This window comes from Cnephaeus nilssonii, assembly GCF_951640355.1.
Source record: "Cnephaeus nilssonii genome assembly, chromosome: 6".
NCBI lineage: Eukaryota > Metazoa > Chordata > Mammalia > Chiroptera > Vespertilionidae > Cnephaeus > Cnephaeus nilssonii.
The window spans coordinates 106662860-106686857 of record NC_137077.1 but is presented as its reverse complement, the minus strand read 5'-3'; the positions used below and the strand labels follow the sequence as shown (position 1 = coordinate 106686857).

The window sequence follows — 23998 nt, the reverse complement described above, 5'->3', positions numbered from 1 at the left end:
TGAGAGCTAAGGATGCCAAATTCTTTATGTGCTCACCCTTTCAGTTTAGAAAAGGGGTTATAGTGGTCATTAGTCTCAAAACTGTCTGATCCCCAAAAGTTCATAACCACTGGATTGAATGATCATAGATTACACCCTGTGAATCTATGAAATCTCTTCATTCTGTTAGTCACTGACTTTGGGTGCTTACTGCATGTCAAGTCCTTGTTCAGCATATTATGCTATTTCACTTAATGATCACAATAACCTTATGATATGAATGTATTTTTTTATTGTCCCACTTTAACCAAGAAGCAACAGAAGTCTGGAGAGGTTCCATAACTTGCTTAAATTTGTACAACTGGAAAATGTCAAATTGATATTAAAACTCAGGTTCTCTGACTCCATTTATATTTCTGAAATTGTTTCCTGAGCTACCTTCCCAGGTTGGGCTGAAATCTATAGGTCAGCAGTTTCCATAAAATCAAATGATGAAGGCAGGGGAAGTGGGTGAGGAATTGGGGGCTCTCAAAGGGCATAGTCATTAACTACTGTTGTTCTGAAACTTTCATTCCTGGTTCCACAAAGCCACTGGATTGAAATGCTCATGTACCTAGAGGCATATGCATGTATGGTTTGCTGTCCCATATTTTAGCTAGCCCTCCCAAGGTCAATCCAACTCCTTTGTGTTTCCTTATTCCTTCAAGGCTGCTTGATTTCACCCACATAAAAATGTTAAGGGATGTAGTGGGGCAGACAGAAAGATTGCCTGCCTTTGTCCGCATTAGGGGATTCTTAGAAACTTGTCTTCATGGTTTCTTCTCATGTCTTACTCTCTCAAGACAGATGCCTGCTCTGGCTTGCAGGGCTTCCTGATCTTCCATAGTTTTGGTGGGGGCACTGGCTCTGGCTTCACTTCTCTGCTGATGGAACGCCTCTCCCTGGATTATGGCAAGAAGTCCAAGCTAGAGTTTGCTATCTACCCAGCCCCCCAGGTCTCCACTGCAGTGGTTGAGCCCTATAACTCCATCTTAACCACCCACACCACACTGGAACATTCAGATTGTGCTTTCATGGTAGATAATGAAGCCATCTATGACATCTGCCGCAGGAACCTAGACATTGAGCGTCCCACCTATACCAACCTCAACCGCCTTATCAGCCAGATTGTATCCTCCATCACTGCCTCTCTCCGCTTTGACGGGGCCCTCAATGTGGACCTCACCGAGTTCCAGACCAATCTGGTGCCCTACCCCCGCATCCACTTCCCACTGGTCACCTATGCACCCATCATCTCTGCTGAGAAAGCCTATCATGAACAACTCTCTGTGGCTGAGATAACCAGCTCCTGCTTTGAGCCCAATAGCCAGATGGTGAAGTGTGACCCAAGACATGGCAAGTACATGGCCTGCTGCATGCTCTACCGTGGGGATGTGGTGCCCAAGGATGTGAATGTCGCTATTGCCGCCATCAAAACCAAGAGGACCATCCAGTTTGTAGACTGGTGTCCCACTGGCTTCAAGGTGAGAGCTGATGGCACAGGGAGGAGTTAGACAACTAGAGAAGCAGAGGTAGATTACCAAGGATGGGGGAGAAGGATGTATAAACTCCAGAGTCTTGGACAGATACACAATTCCATGGACACTTCAGGCTTTATTGGAATGATATGGGAAAAGGGGCTTAAGCCAACTGTACCATTAATTAAATTCATTCAGTCACTCACTTACTCATTTAATTTATACAGGTAAGGGGGGGAATTTATTATAAAGGATTAGTAAAAGAATGGGAGGGGCACTATTGAAATAAGGAGAAGACTTCTACAGCTCCTACCCTAATATCTACAAGCATCTCACAGGTCAGGCAGAAAAGGGTGTTTCTTTTATAGGGAGGAGTGGACAGGCTAGAAAGAACATGTGTGGGCAAATGATATGAACAGGATAAAGGAATAGAGGTAGTTGTGATTTGACAGTATATTAGAAAATGGAGATAACCAAATTATTAAAGTTGCCAAAGAGGTGTAATTCCCTCCACTTAACAAAAGATGTGTTCTCCTAATTTATTGTGAAAAATTAAATATTCTTGTGAAGATGTGGAATATCCAGGGAAGACCCCTGGATAAAGTGCTAGTTAAACACTGAATAGTGATAAAACCACCATTTGAGTTGCACTAGCAGGGCATGCAGCTGGCTCTGAACATGTGAACTGGTTGATCACTTTGTCCTGTGTTCCATGGTCTTTAAAGAGATTCCACCAGCAAAATAACTACCACCATTTATATTAATTAGTACTGCCCAGGCCTTTAATAATTCAGAGGTTTACTGAGCACCAGACTGGAGATAGTGGTGAACATATCTCAGTTTTTCCTTGGTGGGACTTACAAAAACAAGGCACCATGTGCCAGCCTCTTGGCTGACCTGTTTGGCCTATGAAATTGACCTAGCTGATCTGCTGAGTAAGGAATTGTGTAACATTCTTCCTCATTGCCCTACTCATAGCTACATACATAATCTTTTTTTTTTTAGATTCTGCCTATTTTGTGTGTCAGTTCTGGTTATTCTTATGAAAACAGTCACACTCTTCAAAAACTGCACTTCTTTTTTTCCTATTTCAAATGGAAAAAATAAAACATGCTAATAAGAAGGTAGAAAAAATGAGATGTGACGGTGATGGGGAAATTAACAAAAGGAAGACCTCCTCCCATTCTCTACTTTATTTTAAACTGAAGCTTTGGGGTCATGTCCAGAAAGATAAGATAGTGCCATCAACTTGATTTGCTTTTCAGAAAAGCAAAGGCTGTGGGAAAGTTGTTGTTGAACTTCCTCCTCTTTCATCCTTCTCAATGGTGCTTGTCTCCACTTGGTTTAGGTCAAGGAATACTATGGTTCAAAACAAAGAGTTAGCTCTAGGCAATAAGTTTTTGCTGGTCAGAGCCAGATCTAGCAAATTATGTAATGTGGCTGAGTTCATATTCATTGCCCTTCCCATTCTTATTTTTGGTATTTACTCCTGTCTTAGCATCACCTTTATCACCAAGATACCACTTTTATCTAAGAGGAATGGTAGACCTTTGTGAATCCATTTAATGGTTTAACCACCTTACCTGTATAGCCTGCTGCCACTCCCAATAAGTCATGTATTTATTTTAAAGCTATGAATTGAAGAGATTGGCAATTAATGTATGGTGGCCTGGGTAGAAGAGGTATTTTTCAGGTGGCACTATGAATCTCAGTCCATAAGTATTATCACAGTTTGTCACTTTAGATTTCTTCCAGGTTTCTACAGTTCCTAGGCTTGGCTTTGGTTTGATATGTATGTGAGGAAAAGAAAGATTTCTAGCATAGTGGTCCCACCATAAGATTGAGTTGGATTTGTTGGTGGACCCTGCCATGCTACCAGAATTGAGAAGTAGACTTGTCCAGGCAAGAGTTTTTAACTAACTTTCTTTGCTTGGAGTCCTTGCTTTTCTTCTAAGAAGTCCCACTTCTTAGAGATACAAGGCTTGATTAACACTAACTTCATTGCCAGGCCTTTTGCATCTTTTTATTTATTGCTCTGGAATATCTCTATAACCTTTTAAACAACACTTCACCCTTGGAAGAGAAACTTCCCTAAATTTATTGACAGCATAACTAAGAGGAACTTCAAATGACCATTTGAGAAAGAATAAACTTCATAATAACTTCAAGTCTAGAAATTAATTTGCCTCTAAAAGGGAACCTATTCCCATTTTAAAGATAAACATGTACTAGTATTATACACTCCCCCTTAACAATCTCATTCATTACCCTCATTTGTCTACTTGAATCTCTCCACAAACATCTCTATTACCAGCCCTGTTCTCCTTTTTGTCTTTATCAGTCTTTAGATTCTCTAGTCCTTCTTGAATTTGCCTGTACCCAATCCCACTCACTTTTACTTTCTTCTCAGCATTTCCCTCTCTCTCTACCTCCCTGCTTCCCAACCTCCTGCCCCCCTCTTTTAACCCCTAGACTTGTAGTCCCACTCTCATGCCTGTGCCTGAGTCCTACTCCCACACCATGTGATGAAGTTGCCTCATCTCAAGTCACCCTTTGGCTACCCTGCATCTTCTTTTGTTGTTCTTCCTCTTTTTCTGTTCTCCAGGTGGGCATCAACTACCAGCCACCCACTGTGGTGCCAGGAGGGGACCTGGCCAAAGTCCAGCGGGCTGTCTGCATGTTGAGCAACACCACAGCGATTGCAGAGGCCTGGGCCCGCCTTGACCACAAGTTTGACCTGATGTATGCCAAGCGGGCATTTGTCCATTGGTATGTTGGAGAGGGAATGGAAGAAGGAGAATTTTCTGAAGCCAGGGAGGACCTAGCTGCCCTAGAGAAGGATTATGAAGAAGTGGGGACTGATTCATTTGAAGAAGAAAATGAAGGGGAGGAATTTTAAATATACATGTTCCTCATGGCTGTGCCTCTTTATTTTTGCTGCTCCACTCCAAGCACATGTAACTATTCTAAGAGTCATAGATGACACTCCCAGCTCCAGCCTGATCTCTGTCTGACACCAGTACATGTGGGATGACTGGGCTGAAAATGGATGCTATGCTCCATCAGATCCTCCCCTGGGTAAAAGCAGCTTTGTGTCATTACAGAAAATGAGAGTCATTGTCTCTGGGTTAAGGTGAAGCCCACTTACACGTGTGGTGAGGTCTGATCAAGATTTTTAATTCTGGATTAGGTTATTGCCAGGGCTGACCAGCAGACCCTGAGTGACAGATGAATGATTACTCTGACACATGTTTCTGTGAAAGAGAGGGCTAAGGGAGTGCCTGGCTAGAGAAACCAAATAGCCCCATTCACCTGTCTCCTTAGGCTTTTATTGTAATAATAGCTTGAACTAAAATTAACTATTAGATACTATAAGCAAGGTAAGTATCCTTGAGAATATATGCATCTGTAGTGATTAAGCAAGGATGTCTAAAGATTAAGCATAAAGATTCCAGTAAACACCCGGGGGCTCCCGTGTATACAGACTTGTTTAGAAAAATTAAGGCAGGGGTGATTGCCTTCAGCCAACTCCCCCAGGAGGTTCTGACCTTTCAGAGTTTCCTCTTTACAGACTTTCTAACCAAGTCCCATGCTTCCCCACAGGCTATGTTCACCTTGAAACACAGTCTGTTGGTTAGGGAATGGTAAAGCACTAGGGAAAGGAAAGATTTGGGCATTAGGAAGGGAGTGACACTATTTAAGAACTGGCAAATTAGAGAGAAACAAGACAGACACATCTCCTGCCTGCATAATCACACAAAGGAAGGAATGAGATAATTTCAGATAGTGTTAAGTGATATGAAGTAAACCAATAGTGGTGAGAAGTGCCTGGGGGAATACAGTCAAACCTCAGTTCCTGACTATCTCTCATCTTGAACAATTCGCTTCTCAACCTGATAACCCTTTTGTGCTGATGCCTGAATGATTAGTCACAAGTCTCTCAGGTGACAAAGGAGAGAATGCATGAGTATGAGTCAGTTTACCACTAAACCTCATGTTATAAACATCTCAGGAAATTGTGCTGTGAATATTTTCATGGGTTATTATTTTTTTAAATATATTTTATTGATTTACAGAAGAAGGGAGAGGAATATAGAGTTAGAAACATCTATCAGCTGCCTTCTGCACGCCCCCTACTGAGGATGTGCCTGCAACCAAGGTACATGCCCTTGACCGGAATTGGACCTGGGACCCTTCAGTCTGCAGGCTGATGCTCTATCCACTGAGCCAAACCGGTTAGGGCATTTTCATAGGTTAGTTTGCTTTTGTTGCTATTTATTACTTTTAAATAATTTTTACTGTACATTTCATTTCCTTTTTGTTAAACGTTCATTTACATTTCATGTCCTTTTTAAAAAGTGTTTATTTATAGATTAAACAGTGCATTAGACATGTATATAAGAAAGGTCAAAAGAAGGAATCATTTGGGGGTCTGGTACAAATTAATTCAATTTATATTATTTCTAATGGGAAAAAAATGATTTGGTTTTCAAACAAATTGCTTCTCCAACAGCTTTCTGGAACAAATTAAGTTTCAGAACCAAGGTTCCATTGTACTCTTTTATATTGGGTTGTCAGAAAAGGCCTCATCGAGACCTGAATGAAGAAAAGAGCCATCATGGGGAGTTCTGGAGTCAGGGGATGCTGCCCATAGGGCAAAAACACATATGTGGAACAAGTACTAGTATACACAGAAGCATTGAAAGGTTTTAAGTAGAATATTGACTATAGTTTATATATATACATACCTTATCTCTAATTCTCCCAACAGTCTCAAATGGATATTCTCATTTTACAAATGAAGAACCTGAGATTTAGAGTTTGTGTAAGAAATGGATCACCAATTCTATTCTCTTGTCTACCCTACACTTACTGCCTCATAAAATGATGAATGGGAGAAAAGCAAAAGTGTGTATCATTTACATAGGGGAGGACAAGTTATTGCATCTCTTCTCTGAAATTGGCAGCTCTAGCAGGATTTTAGAAAATATCAAGACGACTCTAAACTACTGGTAAGATATCCAGGGTTGGGCCCATAGTAGGTCCATATCCATCAAATGGATACCTTATTAATTGTTAACTTTTCCTAAATGTTTCTATTCGATATTCTTTGGAAGCCCTGAGAAAAATAGAATGAAATGGTGGATTAAATTGATTTTTGAAAGGGAACCAGTCTTTGATTCCTGGAATAAAACCATACTTGGTCAAGGTGTAGAATTTGTCTTATACATTGCTGAATTCTATTTGCTAATATTTTGTGAAGATTTTTGCATCTACATTCATGAGGGATGTTCGTCTGCAGTTTTCTCTTATTTGTACTGTGTCTGATTTGGTATCAAGATAATACCAGTCTGCCCTTGCCAGTTTGGCTCAGTGAGTAGAGCGTCGGCCTGCGGACTGAAGGGTCTCGGGTTCAATTCCGGCCAAGGGCACATGCCTGGATTGCGGGCTTGATCCCCAGTGTGGGTCATGCAGGAGGCAGCCAATCAGTGATTCTCTCTCATCATTGATGTTTCTATCTCTCCCTCTCCCTTCCTCTCTGAAATCAATAAAAATATATTTTAAAAAAAGATAATACCGGTCTTATAAAATGAGGTGGGAAGTGCTCTCTCTCCTATTTCTGAAAGTATACAATTAATGTTAATTCTTAAAACATTTGGCAGAATTCTACAGTGAAACCAACTAGGCCTGCATGTTTCTTTATTAGGAGTTTTACAAATTAACAGTTCAATTTCTTTAAAAGTTATAGTATTATGTAAATGATCTCTTTCGTATTGGTGAGCTATGGCAGTTTGTGCTATTCAAGAAGTTGGTCCAGTTGCAATAAATTATCAAACATGTGTATAGAGTTTATAGTATTCTCTTATTATGCTTTTGTGTCTGCAGGGTCCTAGTAGTATTCCTGTTTAATTCCTGATACTTGTTTATTTGTATTTTCTTGTTTTTTTTTCTTTGTCAGTCTTGCTAGAAGTTTGTCAATTTTATTGATCTTTCCAAAGAATAAGCTTTCGATTTCATTGATTTTTCTTCTTTGTGTATCAGTTTTCAATCTCATTGCTTTATACTCTTTATTAATTCCTTCCTTCTGCTTGCTTTGGCTTTACTTTGCTTTTTTTCTAATTTCTTGTGGTTAGAGCTTAGATTACTGATTTGAGACTTCTTTTCTAATGTAGATTTTTAGTGCTATAAATTTCTTTCACAGTACTGCTTTAACTATGTCCCACAAATTTTGATATGTTGTGCCAGTGGTCTGATAAAGTCAATCTTGGTAAATATTCCATGTGCACTTGAAAAGAATATATGCTGCTATTGTTGCAGAAAGTGTTCTATAAATATTGATTAGATTCTGTTGGTTGATGGCATTCTTGTGTATCTATTATCTTTGCTGATTTCCTGTTTAGCTGTTGTCACTTATTGAAAAAGGTATTGAAGTCCCCAACTTTTTTCCCTTTAGTTCTGTCAGTTTTTGCTTCACATATTTGGCATCTGTACCTTTTGGTTTATATAAATTTAGGATTTATATGTCTTCTTGGTGGGTTGATCTTTTTATCATTATGTAATATGCTTTTCTGTCCCTCATAATTTTTTGCTCTGAAATCTACTCTGATATTAATATAGCCACTGCTGCTTTCTTTGATTGTTGTTTACATGGCACTTACTAGTATTTTTCCAGTTTTACTATCAACCTACCTATATCATTATATTTGAAGAGAGTTTTCTGAGGACAACATATAGTCGGTTCATGGTTTATTTTAAACCCACTCTGCCAATCTGTCTATTAATTAGCATATTTAGACCATTTACATTTAGTAATTATCGGTATGTTAGGGCTTAGGTCTGTCCTTTAGGCTGCTGTAGTTACTATATTACACTGGTATCACAGTCCACTAGTGTTGACAATTTAAGAGAAGTATAGAAACCTTATATTCCTTTAAGTCATTTTACCCTCCCTCATTTATAATGTAATTCTCTTAAATATTTCTTCTAGATACTTAGAGAACCACATTATATAATGTTATAATTTTCACTTCAACCATCAAAGATACTCTAGAACACTCAAAACGGAAAATCTTGTGTGTTTACCTATTATATTATTACTAGAGGCCTGGTGCACAAAATTCATGCACGGAGGGGGGTTGTCCCTCAGCCCAGCCTGTACCCTCTCCAATCTGGGACCCCTTGAGGGATGTCCGACTGCCCATTTAGGCCAATCGGGCCTAAACGGGCAGTCAGACATCCCTCTCACAATCCAGGACTGCTGGCTCCCAACTGCTTGCCTGCCTGCCTTCCTGATTGCCCCTAACCACTTCTGCCTGCCAGTCTGATCACCCCCTAACCACTCCGCTGCCAGCCTGTTTGCCCCCAACTTCCCTCCTCTGCTGGCCTGGTCACCCCTAACTGCCTTCTCCTGCAGGGTTGATCACCTCCAACTGCCCTCCCTTGCAAGCCTGGTCCCTCTCAACTGCCCTCCCTTGCAGGCCTGGTCCTTCTCAACTGCCCTCCCTTGCAGGCTGGGTGCCTCCCAACTGCCCTCTCCTGCTGGCCATCTTGTGGTGGCCATATTGTGTCCACATGGGGGCAGGATCTTTGACCACATGGGGGCAGCTATATTGTGTGTTGCAGTGATGATCAATCTGCACACTACTCTTTTATTAGATAGGATAGAGGCCTGGTACAGGGGTGGGGACCAGCTGGTTTGCCCTAAAGGGTGTCCCTGATCAGGGTGGGGTTCCCTTGGGGCGTGGGGCGGCCTTTGCAAGGGGCCTGTGGTGGTTTGCAGGCTGGCCACGCCCCCTGGCAACCCAAGCAGAGGCCCTGGTATCTGGAATTTATTCTCCTTCTACAATTGAAACTTTGTAACCTGGAGCGGAGCCAAGCCTGGGGCTCCCTCCGCGGCTGGCAGCCATTTCTGTTGGGGTTATAATTGAAACTTTGTAGCCTTAAGCGGGTGGGCCCGGCCAGGGTATGCAGAAAGCTTTGCTTCCCCTGTTGCCGGGGGCAACCCTGGCCTGCTCTCTCAAGCTCCATTCTGCTGCCATTTCTGTTTGAATTTGTTTACCTTCTATAATTGAAACTTTGTAGCTTGAGTGGGGGCTTAGGCCTGGCAAGGGCAGGTGGAAAGCTTGGCTTCCTCTGTTACCTAGGAAACCTTGCTCTCTGTGGCTGTAGCCATCTTGGTTGGGTTAATTTGCATACTCTCTCTGATTGGATGGTGGGCGTGGCTTGTGGGCGTGGCTTGTGGGTGTGTCGGAGGTATAGTCAATTTGCATATTTGTCTATTATTAGGTAGGATTCTTTATGTTGTTCTTTATTCTTCCCTGATGTTCTAAAATTCTTTTTTTATTTTCTTTCAATTTCAAGAACTTCCATTAGTCATTCTTTCATGAGTAGTTCCACTGGAAACAAATTCTCTTAGTTTTCCTTCATCTGAGAATGTCATGATATCCTTGTTATTCTTGAAGGGCATTTTCACTGGATAATAGAATTCTGGGTAGAGAGCTCCTTTCTTTCAGCATTTGAAAATGTTGTGCCATTTCTTTTTGGCCTCTGGTCTGAGAAGAAATCCACTTTCATTTTTTGAATTGCTTTCTCTTTATTGATAAGGTGTCATTTTTATATCTTGCTGCTTTCAAGATTTTTTTCTTTACCTTTAGGTTTTAGAAGTTTGATTATGATATATACTGACGTAGATTTCTTTAGCCTTATCTTGAGAGTCCACCCAGATTCTTAAATATGTAGGTTTATGCCTTTTGCCAAATTTTTGAAATTTTCAGCCATCATATCTTCAAATACTTTTCAGCCTCATACTTTCTTCTCTTTTTTTTAGAACTTGATGACATAAATATTACATCTTTCATTATAGTACCACTAGAGGACCGGTGCACAAAATTCGCAGGCCTGGTCCCCCCCAACTTCTCTCCCCTGCAGGCTGCCCCCCCACAACTGCCCTCCCCTGCAGGCCTGGGTCCCCCGCACCTGCCCTCCCTTGCTGGCCTGGTCTCACCCAACTGCCCTCCTCTGCCATCCTGGTCACCCCCAACTGCCCTCCTCTGCTGCCCTGGTCACCCCTAACTGCCCTCCCTGCTGGCCTGATTACCTACAACTGCCCTCCCCTGCAGGCCTGGTCCCCCCCCCAAACTGCCCTCCACTGCAAGCCTGGGTGCCCCCCACTGTCCCCCACTACAGACCTGGTTCCCCCCAAGTGCTCTCCCCTGCAGGCCTGCCCCCCGCCCCCAACTGCCCTCCCTTCCTGGCCTGGTCTCCCCCAACTGCCCTACTCTGCTGGCCTGGTCACCCCTAACTGCCCACAACTGCCCTCCCCTGCAGGCCATCTTGTGGTGGCCATCTTGTGTCCACATTGGGGCAGCCATCTTGGACCACATGGGGGGCCATCTTGTGTCTTGGAGTGACGGTCAATTTGCTTATTACTCTTTTATTAGATAGGATAGGTCACTGAGGCTTTGTTAATTTTTTTTCTGCTATTAATGTTGTATAATTTCTATTCAGTATCTAAGTTCACTGCTTCTTTTTTCTATCATCTTCATTCAAATGACCCCACCCAGTAATTTTTTTGCTCTTGGTCTGACCAAACATTTTTTTTCTTTTTAAATAAGCTTTCCCACACTGATTTTAAATACAGCTTTTATTTAGTACATAGTATCTTTCAATTACAACACAATGCTAACAAAATGCAATGTTACTTCCTTCCCCTGGGCATATATTCCCTATTCAAGTAATGAGAATGCCAGTAATTTAGTACAGTAGCTCAACTCTAAAATAGTCACCGAATTTGCTATAAATTTGCCTCCTTCAACACGTATGTAATACCTTAATTAATAAAGAAATTTAAAAAATTTTGCCTCCAATTTTTATTGTGAAATAATGCTGAGGTATCTATACTCAGGCTGGCTTAATTCACCTCTTTAAAGGGAGCCCATAAGAGGCACCACCAGATGCAGGTGTGCCATCACCAGAGAAGCCTCAGAAATTCCTCCTGGCATGTCTCTTGTACTCTGGTACAACTTGCTTATGATGAGGTTGCAAATTTTCTCCAGGACTTTCTGCTGATAATTCAAATTCTTCTCTGTAGTCTGATTTTTCTTAAGCCAGTTGACGATTTTATTATACTTGTCAAGAATCTTCTGTTTGTCCTCATCTTTGATCTAGCCTTGAAGTTTCTAATCTTCAACCATTGCTTTCATGTTTAATGCATAAAATTCAAGCAAATTCTGGAAGATACCCTGTACCTCTGCTTCTCATATTCAATTTTGTACTTCTCAGTTTCTTGGACCATATGCTCAATGCCTTCCTTGATCAAATGACCCTTGTAATTTTTTATGGTAATCTTATTCTATTTTTCCTGTACTTTTATCCACAGCAGAGACACCTAGGATGCTTTTGCATCCTGAAACTACATTACATGAAACAAATACATTGAAATATATATTCAATGGATACCATAACTATGTAGAAGAAAAATAATCTAATCCACAGCAGTAAATACAATATTTGACTACATTGGGTGGGACAAAAGTAGGTTTATAATTGTGAGTATGCAAAACATAGAGTTCATTATTTTATTATTGTATTATTTTCCATATGAACAACTGTAAACCTACCTTGTTTTTCTTTAAGAGAGGGCAAGGGGGAGAGAGAGAGAAAGAAAGAAAGAGAGGAGTGTGAAGAGAGAGAGAGGAAGAGAGAGAGAAAGATACATTGATGTGTGAGAGAAACATTGATCAGCTGCCTTAGACATGTGCTCCAACTCAGATTGAACCCACAACCCAGGCATGTGCACTGACTAGGAATTGAACCCAAAACCTTTCAGTGTGTGAGACAATGCTTCAATTAACCAAGCTACAGTGACCAGGGCTATAAATCTTTTGTACAGATAAAAACGGTGGCAAAAAAATTTTAAGCTTAGTAATTTTGTTGTTGGTAGGAGAATGAGTGTAGCTGTTCTGAAACTATTGTGTGTGTGTGTTGTCAGATTGAGCATTGAAGTAGATTGATATATGGAGCCAGGGTTCTCACTGTGGGAGAAGGAATACAATTATGGAACGGGATAGAGCAAAGAAGAACCCTGTAATCTATATGTCTAAAAGCCTAAGCAACCTTTATGACCGAATGACCAGAACGACTGGTTGACCGGTCGTTATGACACACACTGACCACCAGGGGGCAGACACTCAACACAGGAGCTGCCCCCTGGTGTTCATTGCGCTCCCACAGTGGGAGCACTGCTCAGCCAGAGGTCAGGCTCATGGCTGAGGAGCACAGCTGCGGAGGCGGCGGCGGCAGATGCAGCGGGGCTGGGATGAGCGGCAGTAGAGCTGAGCCCAGCCCAGGCTGGGGTTCCTCCCTGGCTGCCTGCTGCTTCAGCACTGCTATATCCCCTGAGGGGTCCCAGATTGTGAGAGGGTGCAGGCCAGGCTGAGGGACCCCACCCATGCATGAATCTGTGCACCAGGCCTCTAGTACTGGATAATATAAAATTGGAGGCTTCAATATGAACTCTTTTTTTTTTTCTTCCACTCCTTCTCCTTCTTCTTCTCTGCCTTTCCTCTTCTTCTTCTCCCTACTTCCTTCTTCCTTTCTTCTCCTCCCCCTACCCTTCCTCCTTTTTATTTTTTTCCTTTTCTTTCCTGCTCTTTTCCCTTCCTCCTCCTTCTCCCTGCAATGGAAAAAAAAAAACTAAAAGCAATGACATTCCAGTAGCAATGAGAACATCCAGTGCTTGGATCTTGCTTTCTAAATACCATTTCCCTCTAAAAGAAACCAAGACTCATTGGAGAACTGGCTGATTTCAGGGCTGAAGCAGAAAAAGTACAAGATGAACCTGAAACATCTTGTGCCATAAGGTAAGGAATAGCTCAGAAAATGATGGGGAACATGTCATAAGGACATAGTTGCCTGTCTGACAGAGCTCCTATTGGCCAATTGGGTATTAAAATTAATGGTGTCAGTAGACATTAAAATAAAACTCATAATGATATGAAGAAACAAACAAGCAAATATAAGGGGACAAAGGAAAGCTCTTTTTTTTTTTTAGTAGAATGTCAACTAATAAACACAGAAGAACCACAATAGAATCATTTGGGAAAGTTAAAACCACTAGCTTAAAGTTTTTGGGTGATAAAAAGAAACAAAGCCAGATATTAGTTAAGGCAGTGAATACAGGTTTTACTTAATAACTACTGACAGTAAAGGAAAAACCCAAATTCCATTCCGATTTGCACTGATGTGACTGGGCATTTCAGATGTAGGGAGGGGGACTAAATACAAAGGTCTGGTCAATATAAATGGGATTAGACCAGTTGTATCTGCTACTGGCAATCTCTGTTAGGATTCTATCCCACAGAGACTGGAAGACAGAGGCTCTGTTCTTCCTAATGATTGCATTTCAAAAGAATGGCTTTCACATTCTTGAAAAAGACACCCTGAGTTGTAGGAGATATATCTACATCCTGAAAGTCACAGTGGTGAGCTCTTTTTAGAAATGCTATAAGGGACGGCCAAAAAGCTGTGGTACATTTACAAGATGGAATACTATGCAGCAGTAAGAAGGAAGGATCTCTTACCCTTTGAGACAGCATGGAGGGACCTGAACAGTATTATGCTACATGAAATAAGACAATCAGAGAAAGACAAGTATCACATGATCTCACATGTGGAATCTACTGAACAAAATAAACTAATGAACAAAATAGATCCAGAGACAGAAGCATGGAACAAACTGTAGAATCTCAGAGGGAAGGCAGGGATGGGTCGGTGGGAATAAATCAAACAAAGAACTTGTACGCATATATGCATAACCCCTGGACACAGACAATAGGGTGGTGAAGGCCTGAGGTGGGGGATGGGAATGGGCTAGAAGAGGTTAATGAGGGATAAAGGGTTGACATATGTAATACTTTCAACAATAAAGATTTTAAAAAATAAAGGGAGGCCAGGGGGTAATGTCAGGTATTGGTCAGAACTATTTTGATAGCCCTGAGCTTTTCCAAAGTGAGACTCAAAAGGAGGTTGTCTTATCTTAGGCATATGGCTTTAGACTATTAGAAGCCACATTCAAGTTTGGTCAAGTCTCTTAGTGCAGGAGTTTAATGGAATTTTCATGCAGGAAGGTTAAAAAATGGGTTAAAAAATGTTTAACATTTTCAAGGTATCTCCCTTCAGATTACTTATTGATTAAAAGGGGACAGAAAACCTTTACAATGGAGAAATCTGTTAGACGCCACCTTAACTAAGTGATGAAAGTTATCATCACTGATAATAAGACAAACTGGTATCAGATGGCCCCTACAGTGATGCACAGAACACACTATATCAGATACAGCACTGTCAAAAATACATAACCTGAATCACATTGTTAGCATAGATGCTAATCCTATATAATAAAAGGCTAATATGCAAATCGACTGAACTGCCGAATGACTGGTTGCTATGATGTGCACTGACCACCAGGGGGCAGATGCTCAATGCAGGAGCTGCTCTCTGGTGGTCAGTGTGCTCCCACAGGGGGAGCACCACTCAGCCAGAAGCCGGGCTCATGGCTGGTGTGGCAGTGGCGCAGCACAAAGAATGTCCAACTGCTGGCTTAGGCCCGCTCCCCATGGGCCTAAACCATCAGTCTGACATCCCCCAAGGGCTCCCGGACTGCAAGAGGGCACAGGCCAGGTTGAGGGACCCTCCTGAGTGCATGAATTTCATGCACCAGGCCTCTAGTTATTAATAAAGGAAGGGAGAAAATGGAATAAGACATTAAGCCTAATAAACCAGGGCACTGAATTTGACAGTAAACCTCATTTACTAGGAAGCCACACATTCATAGGCTCCACCATATCCTCCACCAAGGGTACTTAACTTCTGAAGCAGGCATGAAGAATTGGTTACTGGTCATTAGCTGGGATTACTAAGGGAGGAATAAAAACGGCCGGGAGTCCTAGTCGGTTTGGTTCAGTGGACAGAGCATTGACCTACAGACCAAAGGGTCCCGGGTTCCATTCTAGTCAAGGGCACATACTTCTGCTGCAGGCTCCTCCCAGGCCCATTCCTGTTTGGGGCTCATTCAGGAAGCAACCAGTCAAAGTGTTGCTTTTACATCAATATTTCTCTCTGTTTTTCCTCTCCCACTCTCTAAAAATCAATGGAAAAATATCCCTGGGTGAGGATTCAAAAAACAAAAATAGCAGGGGAAATTCCTTTCCTAGGCACATGTGCAGTTGGAGCCAAGATTGTGACCATAAAGGGGAGGTGCTTAGCCTGGGAAAAGGGTTGGATTGGATAAGGGACACAGAATCTTGGAAGATCTAGGAAAGGGACTGGATATGGGGAGGGCTTAGCACAGACTCCTGAAGGATTAGGAGATTACTTTGAAAGAAAGCTTACTTTTTCACAAGCCTGAGATAATAGAATTAAAACTTAACAAAGGCTCACCTTGGTACCATGAGTTCATTCATTGGTGTGTTCTCTCTCAGTAGGGGCCACGTGGCTCCAGGCATGGCTCCAAGTGTGGGCCGGGGTGTGGCAGTGCAGAGAACAGAGACTGAGCTGGACTAAGCTTTGGCATGGACTAATGGCACATTTCTGGATTCTAGTCCTTCTTCTGGGCTTGGTGGAGACAAGGATGGATTTCTTCCACAGCAGAATGGAGCTGAGCCATCTGATTGTGAATGAGATACTGGACACTTGGGGACAATCCTTTGTGTTTACTCCAGCTTCAATATATCTTACCACTACACCTTGTCCTCCCATGCATTGGATCCCTGAAATGCTTTTCTTGCAATTGTGTGGAAGATCTCCATTTCAAACAGCAATAACATCATAAGGAAACAATCCAATAAACTCAAATTAAGGTACATTATTTTAGGAAACAACATACCTGTACTCTTTAAAAATGTCAATGTCACGAAAGACAATATAAGGTCAAGTCTAGTTGAAAGAAAACAAAAAAGACATCAAAACTAAATTTTAAAAAAAACACAAGAAGATATTACTATGCACCTACCAGAATGGCTAAAATAAAAAGTAAATGCTGGTAGGGATGCAGAGAAACTGGTTTACATATACATTGCTGGTGGGAATGTAAAATTATAATAGTCACACTGGAAAAGAATTGGACAATTTCTTTAAAATTAAGCATGTAAGCATGTGCTACCATACAAACTAGAAATTGCACTCTTGGCATCTATCCCAGAAAAACAAAAACCTAATGTCCACACAAAAAACTTGTATGTGATTTTTTTTTCTTTTTAAAATTCTTTATTGTTTAAAGTATTATATATGAACCCCTTATCCCCCATTGACCTCTCCCCACTCTTCCCCCCACCCTACTCGAGCACATGCCCTCACCGCCCCCTACTGACTGTGTCCATGTGTTATGCTTATATGCATGCATACAAGTTCTTTAGTTGGTATGTGATTGTTAATAGCAATTTTACTTATACAATAAAACCTTGGTTCTTGAACGTCTTCCACCTCGAACAATTCAGTTCTTAACCAAGTTTTTCACAGAAAAAATGTCTTGGCTGCTGAACAAAACTTTGGTTCTCGACCTGACAATCCTTTCATGCTGACATGTGAGACTGTATGATCGGTTTCACATCTCTCAGGTGACAAACAAAGGAGATAATGTGCAAGTATGAGTTAGTTTACCGCTAAACCTCATGTTGATAACATCTCAGAAAATTGTCCTGTAAGCATTTTTGTGGGTTTTTTTCTTTTCTTGCTGCTTATGAAGCATAGTAGTGATCCCTCCTTTGGAAAAACTGCTGTTTGAAACTGCTGTTTGAACTTCTCTGCTATTTTTAGATAGTCCCTTGCTCTGTAAGTCAACTGTGTTATTTTTAGATGCTATCTTATTTTATAAAAATAACTTTGTTTTTTAGCTTGAATAATAGAAAAGATAAACTTAACTGTCTGACCTTGCAAGCTAGTCATTTAAAGGGGCTGATACACAGATACTGATAATAATTCCCATATTCTCATGCCAAGTGTTTGTTCATTATGTATCCAAGGTTACAGGTGTCTGTATAGATACGTACTCAAGGTTACAAGTTGTCTGTAAAGATATGACAGGTGTTTGTTAGATATGATATATACTCAAGGTTACAAGCTGTCTGAAAAAATAACTTACACAAAGACCTAGAAAGATATAAAAAGGGAATACTCCTTCCTGTGGTTGTTCAGAATTTGACAGAGGTATTCTGCTCTGAACCGGTGTACAATAAAGATGACTCCTAACTAATTGGCTCATGAAGGCATCTTGTCTAGCTCGCTGATTGACAATACAACACTTATTATTATTAAATATATACAGTGAGTCACCATGGGCCCTAAGAAGGTTATTGATAGCAGCAAAGTGAAAAGGAAACAATAGAGCTTTAAAAATGAGCTGAAAGACAACCCTAGAATGAGTGCTGAAAGTGATTTGGTTAAGGGAGGAGGGGTTGATAAATTTAAGAAAAGAAGTGGCATTCATAATGTAGTGAGGCATGGGGAGGCTGCCAATTCTAACAAAATATCTGCTGATCATTTTATGACAGAATTTTAAGAGTATGTAAAGGCCAAGGGATTTGTTCCCCAACAAGTGAGATAGGCCTCTCATCACAAATGCCAAAGAGGACCTACATCACACAGGATAAGTCATTATCAAGACACAAGTCAATGAAGGACAAGCTGACATTATTATTGTGTGGAAACGCCAGTGGGGACTTTAAATTGAAGCCTCTACTCATCTACCATACTGAAAACCCACGAGTTTTCAAGAAAAATGTCATGAAAAACAAATAGAATGTGATGTGTAGAGCTAATAGCAAAGCTTGGGTAATCAGGCAATTTTTTATTGAGTGGATTCGTGAAGTGCTTGCCCCAAGTATGAAGAAATAGCTCCAGGAAAAACAATGGACAATCAGGGCACTTCTTGTACTGGACAGTGTTCCTTCCCACCCTCCAAGCATGGAGGCCAATTGATGAAAGAGAACAGCTTTATCACTGTTAAGTTCTTGCCACCTCACACAACTCCTTCCATCCATCCCATGGACCAGCAGATCCATTTCTAATTTTAAGAAACTCTACACAAAGGAACTGTTTCAGAGGTGTTTTGAGATGACCTCTGAAACTAATTTAACCTTCAAGGAGTTCTGGAAGGAACATTTTAATATCCTCACTTGCTTGAGGCTTATAGACAAAGCATGGGGGGAAGTGTCTTCAGAAACATGCAATCAGCCTGGAAGAAATTGTGGCCTGTGTCTGTTGCTGAACAAGACTTTGAGGGCTTTGAGGATGAGCCTGTGTTTGTTGTGGAGAATATTCTGTCTCTGGGCAAGTCCATGGGCTTGGAGGTGGATGATGATGATGTGAAGGACCATAACACTGAGCTGACCACAAAGAACTCCAAGACCTTCAGAGGAAGCAGCAACAGACGGCAGTTGAGGAGCTCACTTCCAAGGAAGAAGAGGGAAAGGAGGATACTTCTATTTCACTAATCAAGGAAATGCTTGGGAAATGGGGAGAAATGAAAAGTTTTATTGAGAAATACATGTCACCCTGACAAAGAAATAGCAATAAACTTGTTCACTAACAATACAATGTTCCACTTCAGGTAAATGTTAAACAGGCAAAAACAAACATCTTTGGATAGTTTTTTAGTGAGACAGAGGCCCAGTGAGCCTAAGCAAGTTCTAGTGGAGCAAAGAGACAAAGAAGCCCAGAACAGTGATGTTTTCATGGAAGGGACTCCCCTTCCAAACAATAACATCCCTCCATTCCTTTTCTCCATATTCAGTCATCAATAGCTCTCAACATTAAAAATAAGTTCTAGTGTGCACATTTCATTTTCTTTTTGTTAAATTTTCATTTATATTTCATATTCTTTTTGTTTTTAAAGTATTTATTTATAGATTACATTAGACATGTAATCTGTTCATTATACATATACTGTATATAAGAAAGGTTTAAATACAAAATCATTTGGGAGCTTGAAATGAATTAATTCAATTTACATTATTTCTAACTAGAGGCCCGGTGTATAAATCTGTGCACCAGTGAGGTCCCTTGGCCTGGCCTGCGTGATCAGGCCAAAACCAGCTCTCCAACATCCCCTGAGGGGTTCCGGATTGCAAGAGGGTGCAGGCCAGGCCAAGAAACCCCATTGGTGCACGATCAGGGCCAGGGAGGAATGCAGGAGGTTGGCCAACTGGGGAGGGACTGTGGGAGGGCTCCAAGGCATGTCCGGCCTGTCTTGCTCAGTCCCTATTGGCCGGACCCAAACAGTAAGCTAACAGAGCGTCTGCACCCTGGTGATCAGTGCACATCATAGCAACTGGTCAACCGGTCAATTGTATGCCCCCTGGTGGTCAATCCACATCATAGCGATTGGTCAACTGGTTAACAGCTTGCCCCCTGGTGGTTAGTGCATATCATAGTGAGCAGTTGAGTGGCCTTAGCATATCATTAGCATATTATGCTTTAATTGGTTGAATGGATGACCAGACAACCAGACACTTAGCATATTAGGCTTTTATTATATAGGATGGGAAAAATTATTCAGTTTTCAAACAAATTGCTTCTCAAACAGCCTTCCAAAACAAATTAAGTTAAAAAACTGAGGTTCCACTGTAGTAGAAAACATTTGGAAATAACTCACATTCTTCAACAAATAGTTTTCTAAAAATAATTTTTTTTATTTTTCAAATACAGTTGATATACAATTTATATTAGTTTCAGGTGTAAAGCATAGTGATTAGATATTTGCATAAGTTATGAAGAGTGATAAATCTAATACCCATCTGACACCATACATGGTTATTACAATATTATTAGCTATATTTTCTACCTGTACTTTACATTCCCATGACTATTTTGAAACTACCATTTTGTACTTTTTAATCCCTTCCTCCCCTTTAAAAAATGTTTCTATTGATTTTAGAGAGAGGGGGGGAGGGAGAGAGAAAGAGGGAAGCATTAATCTAAGAAACATCAACATCATTTAGCTGCCTCCTGCACACCCCTTACTGGGGATTCAGCCTGTAGCACAGGCATGTGCCCCCACCAGGAACTGAACCAGCCACGTCTTGGTGCATGGGTCGATGCTCAACCACTGAGCCACACTGCTGGGCTCCCTTCCCCTTTTTCAACTATCTCCCCAATTCTCCTCCCATCTGACAACCATCAAAATGTTCTTTGTATGAGGTTTTTTTTGCTTATTATTTATTTATGTATTTTAAGATTCTACCTATAAGTAGAATCATATGGCATTTATCTTTCTTTGTCTGAGTTATTTCACTCAGCACAATACCCTCTAGATCTATTCATGTTGTGGCAGATGGCAAGATTTCATTTTTTTGTGTGTGTCTGAGTCATCTTTTATTGTATATATGCACCTTTTCTTCTTTATCCATTCATCTATTGATGGACACATAAGTAAGTAATTCTGGAATAACCACAGGGTTGCGTATGTCTTCTCACTTTAGTGTTTTGGGCTTCTTTCAATAAATATCCAGTAGTGGAATTGCTGGATCCTTTTTGTTTCTTGTTATATTGACTTTGATTGATTGATTTAATAACTCTTTATTGTTAAAAGTATTACATATGTCCCCCTTTTACCCCCATTAACCCCCTCCAGCACACCCCATCCCCAAATCTCAGCCATCATTACCCCATTGTCTGTGGCCATGGGCCATGCATATATGTATACAAGGTTCTTGGTTGATTAGTTCCCACACACCCACCTTCTCCCACCTTCCCTCCAAGATTCCACACTTTGTTCCAAGCTTGCAGGTCTCTGGATCCACTTCATTCATCAGTTTATTTTGTTACTTAGAGTCTACATATGAGTGAGATCATGTGATACTTGTCTTTCTCTGACTGACTTATTTCACTTAGCATGATACTCTCCAGGTCCCTCAATGCTGTCTTAAAGAGTAAGAGATTCTTCTTTTTTAATGATGCATAGTATTACATAGTACGAATGTACAAAGCTTTTTTTATCCACTCATCTACTGATGGGCACTTGGGCTGTTTCTAGATCTTAGCTATTGTAAATTGTGCTGCTATGAACATAGAGATGCATACATTCTTTCTGATGGGTGTTTCAGTTTTCTTAGTATATATTCCTAGAAGGGGGAATTACTGGGTCAAATGGCAGTTCCATATTTAATTTTCTGAGGAAACTCCATACTGTTTTCCATAATGGCTGCACCAGTCTGCATTCTCACCAGCAGTGTAGTAGGGTTTCCTTTTCTCCTTGTCCTTGCCAGCACTTATCATTTGTTGATTTGTTGATGGTAGCCATTCTGACAGGTCATTTCATTTGCATCTCTCTGATGATCAGTGACCTTGAGCATTTTTTCATATGTCTCTTGGCCACTGTATGTCCACTTTGGAGAGTGTCTATTTAGGACCCTTGCCCATTTCTTAATTGGATTGTTTGTCTTCCTTTTGTTAAGATCCTTATATATTTTGGATATTAATCCTTTATCAGAAGTATCTTTGCCAAATATGTTCTCCCATACAGTGGGCTCCCTTTTCGTTTCTTTGATGGTTTCTTTTTCTGTGGAATTTGTATGGAATCAAAAAAGACCTTTTTTATCTTGATGTATTCCTATTTGTTTAATTTCTCCATAGTTCCCATTTCTCTAGGAGATGTATCCATAAACATATGTCCATGATAGATATCTGAGATTTTGCTTCCTATTATTTCTTCTAGGATTGTTATGGTTTCCTGGTTACATTTAAGTTATTTTTTTTAATCATTTTGAGTTTATTCTTGTGTATGGTGTAAGTTGGTGATCTAATTTCATTTCTTTTGCATGTATGTGTCCAATTTATCCAACACCATTTATTGAGGAGACCGTCTTTACTCCATTGTATGCTCTTGCCTCCTCTGTCAAATATTAATTGAGCATAATGGCTTGAGTTCATTTCTGAGGTCTCTGTTCTGTCCCATTGGTCTATATGTCTGTTCTCATGCCAGTAACAGGCTGTTTTGATTATGGTGGACTGTAGTATAACTTGAAACCTGATATTGTGATCCCTCCAACTTTGTTTTTCTTTTGCAAGATTTCTGCAATTAAGGTCTTTTTTGATTCCATACAAATTTTTGTAATATTTGTTCTAGGACTGTGAAATAAGCTATTGGTATTTTGATAGGAATTGCATTGAAACTATAGATTGCTTTGGGTAGTTTGGACATTTTAATGATGTTGATTCTACCAATCCATGAACATGGTATATTGTTCATGGATTCGTAGAATATCTTCCTCTATCTCTTTTTTCAATGTCCTGTAGGTTTCCATGTACAGGTCTTTTACTTCCTTGGTTAAGTTTATTCCCAAGTATCTAAATTTTTTTTCAGCAATAGTAAAGGAGGTTGTTTGCTTGGTTTCCCTTTCTGATAGTTCATTATTGGTGTATAAAAATGTCATAGATTTCTGGGTATTGATTTTATATCCTGCTATGTTGCTGAATCCATTTATTAAATCTAGTAGTTTTCTGATGGAGTTCTTAAGGTTTCTACATATGGTATCATGTCATCTGCAAATAATGAGAGTTTTACTTCCTCCTTTCCAATGTGGATGCCTTTATTTCTTCCTTTTTTATGATCACTATGGCTCCCACTTGTAGAACTATGTTGAATGGGAGTGGTGAAAGTGGGCATCCTGTTTTGTTCCTGTTCTTAGTAGGAATGGTTTTAGCTTTTGTGAGTATTTTGTTTTTGTTTTTTTTTCTTACTAGTATACACTCATTCTCTTTCTACATCCTCTATACTGAATGGTGGCCATTTCCCCATTCATTCAATTACTTGGCCTTACCTTCTGGAAATAAGCTCTGCCTCTTCAGATTTAGCTTCCTGCCCAAGCAGAGGAGGAACTGGAAAAAAAAATTTAAAAAAGGAGAGCCTAAGGGAACTTTGGGACAACACAAAAGGAAACAACATCTGCATAATAGGGGTCCCAGAAGGAGAGGAAACTGGAAAAGAAATAGAAAACCTGTTTGAAGAAATAATGACAGAAAACTTCCCTGATATTAGGAAGAAAAAACTCACACAAGTCCAAGAAGCTCACAGAGTCCCAAACAAGATGAACCCAAAAAGACCGACGCCAAAAGACATTATAATTAAATTGGCAAACACCAACGACAAAGTAAGCATCTTAAAGGGTACCAGAGAGAGACACAAAGTTATCTATAAGGGATCTCCCATCAGAATATCAACTCATTTCTCAACAGAAACTCGTCTGGCCAGAAGTAATTGGAATGAAATATACAACGTGATGCAAAACAAGGGACTAAATCCAAGAATACTATACCCAGCAGGGCTATCATTCAAAATGGAATGGGAAATCAGGAACTTCACAGACAAAAAAAGGACTAAGGGAGTTTATTACCACCAAACCAGCAATACAAGAAATGCTAAAGGGACTGTAAAAAGAAGAAATAGGAAGGGAAGAAGGAACACAGACATAAAGAATAAAAATGGGGACAAACAAGTACCTACCAAT

General features: G+C 40.5%; 1 protein-coding gene across 6 annotated transcripts in view; it reads left to right on the top strand.

Moving 5' to 3' along the window:
* The window catches only part of LOC307101373 (tubulin alpha-8 chain), a 75206-nt gene extending 70793 nt beyond the window's left edge, over window positions 1–4413 (top strand). For 5 of the 6 annotated variants that reach the window (XM_079774256.1, XM_079774255.1, XM_079774253.1 and 2 more), the window contains 2 exons: window positions 822–1502; window positions 4102–4413. In XM_079774256.1, coding sequence (XP_079630382.1) covers window positions 822–1502; window positions 4102–4395 — 975 coding nt within the window. In that variant the 3' untranslated portion in view covers window positions 4396–4413. The remainder of the gene's footprint in view (window positions 1–821; window positions 1503–4101) is intronic. The other variant, XM_079774258.1, reaches the window with a different exon arrangement.
* The last annotated feature ends 19585 nt before the right edge of the window (window positions 4414–23998 follow it).